Source organism: Perca flavescens, chromosome 13 (assembly GCF_004354835.1).
Source record: "Perca flavescens isolate YP-PL-M2 chromosome 13, PFLA_1.0, whole genome shotgun sequence".
Classification (NCBI taxonomy): Eukaryota; Metazoa; Chordata; class Actinopteri; order Perciformes; family Percidae; genus Perca; species Perca flavescens.
In genome coordinates this window covers 10,844,216-10,856,294 of record NC_041343.1, presented here as the reverse complement: position 1 = coordinate 10,856,294, position 12,079 = coordinate 10,844,216, and the positions used below count along the sequence as shown (strand labels likewise).

Here is a 12,079-nt window from a genome sequence, read left to right as displayed (position 1 = left end):
CCTCTGGCTGGGGTTTTCAAATGGAGGACGTTTTCTGAATGAAGAAACTGACTGTTTGCGCATCTCATCAGGTCATCAAGAGAACAACAATTTCTGCTCCGTGAACATCAATATCGGGCCTGGTGACTGTGAGTGGTTCGCTGTTCACGAGCACTACTGGGAGGCTATCAACGACTTTTGTGAGAAGTGAGTGAAGAGGCTTTTTAGCAACACATGTAGCAATAAGCTACAGTTTCTGTGCATGCGGAAATTAAGATAATATAAGATAAGCGTTTATTGTCTCCTATAGGAGAAATTCGTCTTGAGCATTCGAGAGAAACGAAATAGCGACACATTGCGCATAAACATACAGTTAACCTACACATAATCATACATTATCTCATCCAATAATTGTTGAATTGTTGTCATCCCCAGGCATGGAGTAGACTACCTGACGGGGTCCTGGTGGCCAGTCCTGGAAGACCTCTACAGCTCCAACATCCCTGTGTACCGCTTCATTCAGAGACCGGGTGACCTGGTGTGGATTAATGCGGGGACTGTGCACTGGGTCCAGGCGGTGGGCTGGTGCAACAACATCGCCTGGAATGTGGGACCACTCAACTGTAAGTTTAGAGGACCAAAAGAATAGGGAAAGACCGCAGCTAAAAGCTTGACATTCATGTGTTGGTCTGTGTGTCAAATTACAAGTTAAATACGCTGTTAAATAGTTGCTGCCTACTTTCAGTCTCACCACTGTTTGTGTTTTTTTTTTTGCTCTCCCAGCGTACCAGTATCAACTCACCCTGGAGCGCTATGAGTGGAACGCGGTAAAGAAGGTTAAGTCAATCGTTCCCATGATCCACGTTTCATGGAATGTGGCTCGCACCATCAAGATCACCAACCAAGATACCTACAAGATGATCAAGTAAGATGTAGTCTTGCATTGCCAGACCTATCTCCACAGCGCTGTGGAGTAAGGTCTGGCTGCACTACACATACATTCTAGGATTGGAGAAAAAAAAACACTCTGGGTTTTTTGCATTTCTTTAAACCATTCAAATCTTTTATAATCATTCCCCGAAAGAACCAAGCAGGCGTGCCTTGTTGCACAATCCAAATTTCCTTCAAAACTTGCTGTTTTTAGCGTGTAGCTTGCTATCTCAGAGTTTGTTTGTCGGAGAATTGTTTCCCAAAGCGGGGAATTTGAGAACGGCAACACACAGCGAGCGGAGGTGAGTTTGTGTGTGTGTGTTCGTTTACATCTTTCACTACCCACGCCTCTGTCTCGCTCAGACACTGCCTGCTGCAGTCCATCAAGCACATCCAGATTCTGAGAGACCAGCTGGTGGCTGCAGGGAAGAAGATCTGTTACCAGAGCCGCATGAAGGACGAGCCAGCCTACTACTGCAATGAGTGTGACGTGAGTCCCTCTTCCCCTGGCCTCGCCATCTGCCCATACAGGCACATTTTGCATATGTGGGGATGCATAACAAACATATTAACTGCAGTACCAAATCTGTGTCTGTTCAGGTGGAGGTGTTTAACCTCATGTTTGTGACAAGTGAGAACAGCAGTAAGAAGAGCTACATGGTGCACTGCGAGGACTGTGCACGAGCTAAGAGCCGATCGCTGGCGGGAGTAGTGGTGCTGGAACAGTATCGGATAGAGGAGCTGATGAGAACCTACGACACCTTCACGCTGGTTTGTCTCACTTTCAAATTTTGTACATGAACAGTAAACCAGAGTAGTTTTGAGAAATGTTCTAAGGCTAGACCAGGTACAAACAGGATTACATATTGCTTCATCCCTATCATATTGTCTTCTTCTACGGTGTAAAGGTGCAGGGCTGCAAGCAAAAGGAAAAATGTATCACATATCAAATATGTGAAAAACTCAGATAGATTAGATAACCCTAAACACAGTGATGTTGCATGATTTAGTACATTATTTCATACATATTCAATACATATTTGTTTACTTTTGACCATTTTCCAAAGTAAACCATAAGATTGTAGATGATTTCTTTTCTTCGAGTCACCCATTGGTTCAGTTCATCCCAATACAATATGAAAATCAGATTTAAGAGTCTTGAAGCTTGCTTGCAATGGGTGAGCCATTACCTTGAATACTTATGTGTGTATTTGTTGTCCCAGTTTACATTATTTGTTGTGTAGCTGGGGGCAGTTTTTGGTTGGTGTAATCATTCCTCCTGTCCATACTGGTCAAATGGAGATCCTTCCATACTAAAGCAGTTCTAATGGAAGTGATGGGGTACAAACCCCACAGTGGCAGGCAAACACACACGCGCACGAATGCAAGCACGCACGCGCGCACACACACACACACACACACACACACACACACACACACACACACACTTTTTTTTAAGTAGCCAGTTGAGCTCTGTCACTTCCTCTTTTTCTCTCTCTTCAGGCTCCATCACCCTCTTCAAAGTGAGGACCCCTCCCTGGTGTCTTTCAGCCATAACCAAAACTCTAATGGCAGCACAAATGTTGTCTTCAGGGCAATCTATTCCTGCAAACACTCACTGAATCAGCCAATCACGTTTACTCAGTATTGTTTACATCACACAATAAGGTATGGACACTCAGCCAATCCAACTATAGCTCACTGTCTTCCCCATGCCAGCTGCTGATTGGACGTGTGTTTTGTAATAGAATGACTAGACTGGTACTTCTCATGAAAAGCATTTCAGATATGTAAAAAAAATAAATAAATGTGAGCACTACTACCACTGCTAGCACTGAAAATCAGGTTATATGTTCAACGGAAACTGCTGTGATTCAAAGGCGTCAAGTAGCCGGTTCTGTGTATAAATCCAGGTACTTTTATGCAAATTCAGTCTAACTTTTTTACACCAATCTAGTTATTCTATATGTCCATGAATTTGCTGTGATTCTGTTGTACCAGCAGGGGAATCGCTTCACAGGAGAAGTAGCTGATTGTCACATTTGGCATCGTATTGGTTCCTGTTTTTTGTTTTTTCTTGGTATTCGGGTAAACTCTGACATTTGTAATTCCTGTCTGCATACTTTTTTGAGGTGCTATTCCAATCTAATTTATTCTCGTTAGATACTTTAAAAGTTTTACCAGCCTAGAAGTATACCACATTGGCCTTGCAAACTGAATTTAGAGGAGAGGTAATTAGAGGATTAAACACACAAATAAGGATTTATGTATGTATTTAAAAAAACTTTAAAAAAAAACAAATTAAAAAGTTTTACCAGTTTCTCTTAAATACGGGTTTACTAGAGGACTAATATGGTTTCATTGTTAGCTGGAAATCAAGTATGTAGATGAAAAATTAGATTATTTTTTTTCACAAGTCCAGCTAAATAGTCGTCGGTGAGGTTTCTATGATACGCCCGTAAAACAGACATAGTGTCTTTTTTATTTTTCGAATGGGAAAACAATCCCCCTTTTATACCTCTTGTGTTGCTGTTTTTGTTTCTAGATGACAGAGAAAATAAATAATTGTAAATTGTGAATGAATTTATGGGATACACAGTGGTGTGCATAGACGGTGTACAGAGAGGGGGCAGGGGGAGTCAACGTTGATGTTTGTATCAATGAAGTGCCCGTTACAGTCTGAAAAAAAGTAATATGTCCAAAGAGACACAATCATAATCTTATCATGCAAAAGCCATTGAGGCCAAATAGATGAGCAGACTGAATGGCACCTCATTGTTTTCATTTTGCCCCAAACATCCGTCCTGATGAGGCTCCGTGCACTGCCGGGGGTCATACACTGTATTTCCAGTTTGTTGAAGAGCACATGACAAGAAAGGCCCAGTCATTGTTGTTTGTTTTAGTCCTTTTAAAATAAAATGTCTCATTTTGATAAGGCTACATAGTCTAACCTTTGGTTTTAAATGTTAAAATGCAAGGGTGAAGTACAACTAAAAGCCTTGCTTCCTACATAAAATGTGATTGTCACTTATTCCACTGGGACTGTATTCACGTACAATGATTTGGTGACAAGTTAGGCCTATTTTCTTTTGAATAGAGGTTCAGCATTACAGCTGTAAAGTCATTATATTGAAATCTCCACAGATAACAACTTTCAGATTTCAGCCCCTGCCCTCATTAGTCTGTGCACACAATTTACTGTACATAATGAATATGTTTCCAGGTTTATTAGAAGATTTATGTAGTTCTGTTCTCAATCAAAAATCTAATTTGTATGTGGTCAAACTTGTCCACCTCAGTCGTTTGTTTTGTTGTTGCTATAATATAATACACCTTAAACATATTTGGTTTCACTCTAGTTTAAATTACTGCAATGGGAATTTCTTCCCACTTTTATACCTCTTTTTGTAGTCAGTTTCTGTTTTGGGGATTACAGAGAAAATGAAAAATTGTAAATTGTGACATTATTTATACTGTACATGGTTGTTTTCTTACATATTTATTGCATATCAAATGGTACTTCACTTGATAAGGGGCTACAAGGTATTTAAAAAAATAAAAAGTGTGGATAGGGGAGGTGCAATCAGGGGGGTGGTTTAATTTTCATGGTGCTAGACCCCTCCTTGCCTCAATGCCCCCTCATTAAACAGCATATAATGATATTTGGACATAAGTCAGTGATACAACTCAAACTAACCGGTTGGTGCTTAGATCCATTTCAACACATTTTGGTGGTAACAGAAATGGAATGATGTCTTTGTACTGTATCTAACAGATGAATACAAGATCTTTTAAAAACGTTTTTTCATTGTATGAAATTCATAATCTTGTGAGGCATTAGTGGTTTTATGATGAGCATTAGCAGTAGTTGTAATTCTTGACACTTTTGCAGAGACTTTTAGGGATGTGACTTTTAATGACGTTGAGGTTTCGTTTATTTGTCTTGTCCTCATTATTGGAATTATTTGAAGGATGTAATAATGCTCTTTTTCCTCTTGAATTGTTTGATTTATGCTGCACTTATTGTTTCAAAAAAGAAAAAACTCACATAGAAGAAAACCTGAGCCACACCTGTCTTAAATCCCTCTGTGATTTTTCTGTGACATATTGTATTGTTGTTCAAGAAAATAAAATGTTTTTGATAAATTATTCAACAATTAATCTTTGCCTTTATCTGGTATACCAGCTCTTGGGGAAGTAGAGGGGATGCAAATATGGAATGTGTTTCACTGAAAAACCTTTAAGGCATGATTCAATACCATAGACTGTATAAAACACAGTTCAACACATTCTCCGAAAGCCATATTCAGCCCCAACTTATTAAAGGTACCACATGGTAGTGAACTTTCAATGTCTTTTTTTAATTTAAAGCAGGTCACTATATAAATAGCCTACTGTGAAAGTATCAACATTTTAAATCAACAGAGAAATGCACACAGCTAATTTTTTTAAACTGTGCCTTTAAACAAGTCAGAACTTCTGTACAGTTGTGATGTCACAACTAAACTACATGAAGGTAGAAAGTGCGGCTACAATGCCGTTACAGTCATTCCCCAGCTGCGATGACAGTGCAGAGACGTCGAGAGCACAGGTACAGAAGACCTGGAAACACTGACCAATCATAGCATCTCTTTTTTCAAAGAGACAGGCACTAAAACGGACTGTTTCAGATAGACTAACAGTATGAGGCAAAAACATGTTTTTTGAACATTAAAGCACGTAAACAGGTTCTAGTAGACACCCAAAATACAAATATGGACCTGGAAATGTGCATGATGTCCCCTTTAAGTACTTATAGGCATGAAACTGTCTTCCATGTGAAATTAGTTTTAATATCAACCTGATCTTGTCCCTGAGTTAATTGTCCCTGATGTTGAGCCATCTCACTTTGAGTGTATTTTTGTAAAGATAACCCTACATAATAATAAATACATAACTATTGGTAACATCTATAGACCTTCCTCTGCACCAATGGAATCATTTAATTGTATCGTCTCTACTATTAATTCAATTAAGTGCAGAAATGAAATTATCTTACAGGGAAACTTTAACAAAAACTGGATTGAAAAATACTAAAAAGAAAGAAACCATGGAAACTTAAACCTAACTCAGCTCATCAGAGAACCCACCCGTGTTACCTCCCGGAGTCAATCTCTTCTTGACTGGATTTTGGTTTCTCATCCAAACAGATTTATTAAAGCAGGAATTATGTTTGACTGTTTTAGTTGAGGAACTCCTGAATCCGACTAATACGCCCTCTATGTTAGATGCAGAGCTGGAGGGTAACGGCGGATTGTTGTCGATTTCCCAGGCGGAAGTCACTGATGTAGTCAAACAACTCCACAGTGGCAAAGCCCCGGGGATTGATGAGATCAGTCCAGAAATGCTCAAGGCTCTGGGTGTGGAGGGGCTGTCCTGGTTGACACGCCTCTTCAACATTGCGTGGAAGTCTGGGACGGTGCCAAAGGAGTGGCAGACTGGGGTGGTGGTTCCCCTTTTTAAAAAGGGGGACCAGAGGGTGTGTGCCAATTACAGGGGTATCACACTTCTCAGCCTCCCTGGTAAAGTCTACTCCAAGGTGCTGGAAAGGAGGGTTCGGCCGATAGTCGAACCTCGGGTTGAGGAGGAACAATTCGGATTCTGTCCTGGTCGTGGAACAACGGACCAGCTCTTCACTCTCGCAAGGATCCTGGAGGGAGCCTGGGAGTATGCCCAACCGGTCTACATGTGTTTTGTGGATTTGGAGAAGGCGTATGACAGGGTCCCCCGGGAGATACTGTGGGAGGTGCTGCAGGAGTATGGGGTGAGGGGGTCTCTACTCAGGGCCATCCAATCTCTGTACGACCAAAGTGAGAGCTGTGTCCGGGTTCTCGGCAGTAAGTCGGACTCGTTTCATGTGAGGGTTGGCCTCCGCCAGGGCTGCGCTTTGTCACCAATCTTGTTTGTAATATTTATGGACATTATATCGAGGCGTAGTCGGGGTGGGGAGGGGTTGCAGTTTGGTGGGCTGGGGATCTCATTGCTGCTCTTTGGAGCTGATGTGGTCCTGATGGCTCATTGGCCTGTGACCTTCAGCACTCACTGGATCGGTTCGCAACCGAGTGTGAAGTGGTTGGGATGAAGATCAGCACCTCTAAATCGGAGGCCATGGTTCTCAGCAGGAAACCGATGGAATGCCTTCTCCAGGTAGGGAATGAGTCCTTACCCCAAGTGAAGGAGTTCAAGTACCTTGGGGTTTTGTTTGCGAGTGAGGGGACAATGGAGCAGGAGATTGGTCGGAGAATCGGCGCAGCGGGTGCGGTATTACATTCAATCTATTGCACCGTTGTGACGAAAAGAGATGTGAGCCAGAAGGCAAAGCTCTCGATCTACCGGTCAGTTTTCGTTCCTACCCTCACCTATGGTCATGAAGGCTGGGTCATGACCGAAAGAACGAGATCCAGGGTACAAGCGGCCGAAATGGGTTTCCTCAGGAGGGTGGCTGGCGTCTCCCTTAGAGATAGGGTGAGAAGCTCACTCATCCGTGAGGAGCTCGGAGTAGAGCCGCTGCTCCTTTGCGTCGAAAGGAGCCAGTTGAGGTGGTTCGGGCATCTGGTAAGGATGCCCCTTGGGCGCCTCCCTAGGGAGGTGTTCCAGGCACGTCCAGCAGGAGGAGGGCCTCGGGAAGACCCAGGACTAGGTGGAGGGATTATATCTCCAACCTGGCCTGGGAACATCTCAGGATCCCCAGTCGGAGCTGGTTAATGTTGCTCGGGAAAGGGAAGTTTGGGGTCCCCTGCTGGAGCTGCTCCCCCCGCGACCCGACACCGGATAAGCGGACAAAGATGGATGGATGGATGGATGGATGGATGTTTTAGTGACCATGCTATTATATATTGCATCTGGAAAATTAAATTGCCTAAACTTCCACCCAGATTAATTAGAATTAGGCAATACAAGAAATTAAATATAAATTATTTCATAAATGACCTGATTTCAATTAATTGGGATAGGTTTCATCTTATTCCAGATGTAAATAATGCATGGGACATCCTACATTCTGAATTTATTAACGTTGTAGATAAACATGCTCCTATGAAAACCATTAAAGTTAAGGGTGCACATCTTCCATGGATAACATCTGACCTTATAAGTATATTTAGACAGAGAGATCATGCCTGGGCTAACTTTCATAAAACAAAAGATCCGACCGAAATTATAGTAAAACTATGTCCAGAAATGCTAAATCTAGCTATTATAAGGAATCCCTTGCAGATGACTTTAAAACTCCTAAACAGTTTTGGAATACAATTAAAGATATAATTAATACATCTAAGAAATCCTTACCTACTAAAATTAGAGTCAATAATATCATTTTACAAGACCCACTACTAATTGCACAAGCGTTCAATCAACATTTTTCTCAGGTATCTTCAGCTACAGTTCCCAATCTTTTTAATGATTGCCATTTAAATAATCTCCTGCCCATAACATAGTTTCTCTTTCAAGCATATAACACCTGTGGAGGTGCAAACTGCAATCAATGCTCTAAAAATGAGCAGTGGTCCTGGGTTGGATGGCATTGAAACCAGATTTCTCAAACTGTCAGCTCATATCATTATGTATTATGTGACCTCTTTAATATGTCTTTATCCACATGTGAAATACCCGCCATATGGAAATGTTCCCGTATTACTCCACTTCATAAAGGTGGTGATATTGTCGATCCCAATAATTATCGACCAATTTCAATTATCAGTTCTATTGCAAAAGTTTTTTAAAGAATTATCTACGATCAACCATTATTTTGATAAATGCAATGTCTTGTCGCCATTTCAATCTGGTTTTTGAACAAATCATTCCACAACCACTGCATTATTAAAGCTTACAAATGATATTCTCTCTGCATCCAACAGCAGTCAACTAACTGGTGCAATTTTTATTTATTTAACAAAAGCATTCGACTTAGTTGATCATTACTTGCTATAGGATATGTTGTTCTCTGCTGGTTTGTCACGCAATGCACTACTCTGGTTCAATTCTTATCTCCATAACAGAAAACAATGTGTTATGATACAAGGATGCAAATCCAATATATTAATTCAGCAACGAGGTGTCCCTCAAGGTTCAACTCTTGGTCCACTTCTCTTTTCTATTTTTGTTAATGACCTTCCATTAATCTGCTCTGAATGTTGTGTTCAGCTTTATGCAGATGATACAGTATTATACACTTCCAAAACTAATCTATTACAAATTGAATCAGTTCTGCAGTCTGACTTTGATAACTTACAACATTGGCTTATAAGAAATAAATTAATACTTAACAAAACTAAATCTCACATTATGATTTTTGGAACTCCACGGACAATCAAATCCAAATTAAAAGGTCACACGTGTAATTACATGTTTTGATGGTAGTTCACTGCAAAAAGCTGAACATACCAAATACCTCGAACTTTGGCTAGACTCTGAGCTCTCATTTAAGTATCATATTGATTATATCTTAAAAAGAATCAATTTTGGTATTGGTGTTCTCTACTGATCCAGAAAATATTTTTCTCTTACTGTTAGAAAGAAACTTGCGCAACAACTTATCTTACCAATTATGGACTATGCTGATGTTGTATATCAGGTTGCATCCAGCACTAATCTGCTTCCACTCAATGTTGCCTACAATAGAATTTGTAGATTTGTGCTTGAATGTCCTTTTACTACTCATCACTGTATTATGTATAAAAAACTTGGTCTTCCATCACCTTCAATAAGAAGACATCAGCATTGGTTGCTGCTTATTTATAAATGTATACATTGCAATTACCCTAGTTATCTGAAACAGCTTATTGTACCCTTTTCTTCTATCTATCACTTGAGACACTCTACACAACTTTTCTTTTCTGTCCCTGCTGTACGTTTCTCAACAGCTAAGAAAGCCTTTATCTTTAAAGCCCCCTCAGACTGGAATAATTTACCTGTAAATATTCGGTCCATTCAATCTCTCCACTTCTTTAAAAATGCCCTGTTTTCTTATTATAGTAACAACTGTACCTGTTTTTAAGCTTCTACAACACCATAACACCTTTTCTTTTCTATTCTATTATGAGCAGTATTCAGAATCATTTTTATTTTGTCACAAACTTGATTATGACGGACTGATTCTTTTTTTCCTTTTTTTTTGTTTTGTTTTGTTTTGTTATCTGTTTGTTTTTGTTGCCTGTTTCTGTTTTGTTAACTGTTGTATGTAATTAGGATTGTAATGTATATTCAATTATTGTTTAGGACCCCCTCGAAAACGAGATGGTGCATCTCAAGGGGTTACTCCTAATAAAGAAATTTTCAACATCTCACAGAATTCCGTGAAATGAACACAGCCCCTTAAGTTAAGGAAAAGGTCGTGGGTGGGCTTACGTTTCCATGACACGCAGGACAACAACGGGACGGTTGGCTTTAGGAAAAGAAGAACAGGACGGTTGGGTTTAGTAAAAGAAGAAAGTGACGGTTGGGTTTTGGAAAAGTGACACGTGGGACACAAACCCCAGTCTCCTGGGTCATCCACCACCCCAACCAACCTCCCTATGCGGATTTTCGGGCTGTCATACTACTTGCTACCGTAGTCTCTCTTAATGCTATGTCATCAAAGCACTACTGTACATTAAACTTCCTCACAGAGCCGCTAGCATGGCTGTAGACTCTTGTTTTCTGTTATCATGTTTGAAAGTGTATTAGCCTGCAACAGTGTGTGTTGTAACGTGGGCTTCCACCAACACTACCTGGTCTGAGATCTGTCATCTTAGTCTTTTTACTGAGGACCACAGTGGAAAAAGTAATTTAGTATTTAACGCTTTAAAGGGATACGCCACCGTTTGTTGAAATAGGGCTTATCACGGTCTCCCCTAGCTGTGATGCACAAAAAATGCATTAGTCCACCTATCTGGTGATAGGTATCATTTTTTGTGCATGCATTGTTTTAGTCCGGTGCAACACCGGCAGCAGCCGCTAGCTAGCTTAGAAGTAGTGAATGGAATCCTATGTTGCCAGTTAGCATGTTGTGAGTCAAAATGAGCCAACAAAAGACAAAAAAACAACTTAATTACTTGCATTGAGACAAAAAATGCCTTGGCCCACCTATCTACAGCCAGGGTAGACCGTGATAAGCCCTATTTCAACAAACGGTGGCATATTCCTTGCAGTCTTAATTTATAATTTAACCTTATTATTGTCATATAAATCTGTATAACAGTAGCTGTATCTAAGTACATGTAATTGAGACAGAGTGACTTGACAAGTCATAGGCTTCTTACTCTTTTGTGGTGACATAGTTCAAATGTTGTTGTCAAATGTTCATATGTTGCAGTTGCCCTTAAGTCACAGTCTGCAGCTGATGGCCACTGGGTGGTTCCACTGGACCAGTTTGCTTAAGGCTACCTTCTACTCATTCATTTTTCCCTCCAACATTTTCCTGATACCATCTTGTCAACCTAACCCTGTCCAAAAATAACAGAAAGTGAGGTCAAAAACATATCAAACAAATTAAATCTGATTATTTTTCTTTTTTTTAATAGTGTGACCTATATGATATGACCAAGCTGTACCTACAGCTTATATACTGTGAGTGATACAAACCAGGTTATAAACTAAAATAACATTACAAATATAGACTCTAGTAGATTCTGGTTGCTTTTTTCTAGCCATTTGTTTTTATCTCAGCTTCCAGGTTTAGAGGGCATGAGATAGCCAAAACTGCAGATGGAGGGAGACCTCACCGTAGAACGTGGACACAGCAGCGGATATCCCGGTTCCAAGGACAGGAAGACTGCTCTTCCTCTACCAGCCCCCTCAGACATTGACATACGCATATAAACAGCACACTGTGGCTTTGTCATTGACAAAACCACATTGCTCCTGCATTTTATATTTAGCCAGTGCAATAGTTCCATGGACTGTTTGATAATGTTTCTGTTAAAATGCCCTTTTTCTCTTCAGGGAGTATATATCGACCCCTGTGAGGAAATAGCAAATTAACAAAGTGGGATGAAAAAATGAGAGTTCATATCAAAATACAAATTTCACCCTTTGAACTAAGCCTCTCTGGTTTCTTATCAGTCCCGTGATAGTGTCTTCCCCCCACCAAATTAGTCATGGGCAAGCCCCCTCACACTACACACATCCTCATCCTCATTTCCCTATGTTTTCT

The 12,079-nt window shown here is 40.5% G+C and overlaps 1 protein-coding gene across 7 annotated transcripts in view; it reads left to right on the top strand.

Annotated features, from left to right (window-relative positions):
• Positions 1–3,598, top strand: part of LOC114566359 (lysine-specific demethylase 6B) — a 32,164-nt gene extending 28,566 nt beyond the window's left edge. For all 7 annotated transcript variants that reach the window (XM_028594751.1, XM_028594748.1, XM_028594753.1 and 4 more), the window contains 6 exons: positions 72–186; positions 415–602; positions 763–904; positions 1,273–1,399; positions 1,510–1,680; positions 2,413–3,598. In XM_028594751.1, coding sequence (XP_028450552.1) covers positions 72–186; positions 415–602; positions 763–904; positions 1,273–1,399; positions 1,510–1,680; positions 2,413–2,436 — 767 coding nt within the window. In that variant the 3' untranslated portion in view covers positions 2,437–3,598. The remainder of the gene's footprint in view (positions 1–71; positions 187–414; positions 603–762; positions 905–1,272; positions 1,400–1,509; positions 1,681–2,412) is intronic.
• The last annotated feature ends 8,481 nt before the right edge of the window (positions 3,599–12,079 follow it).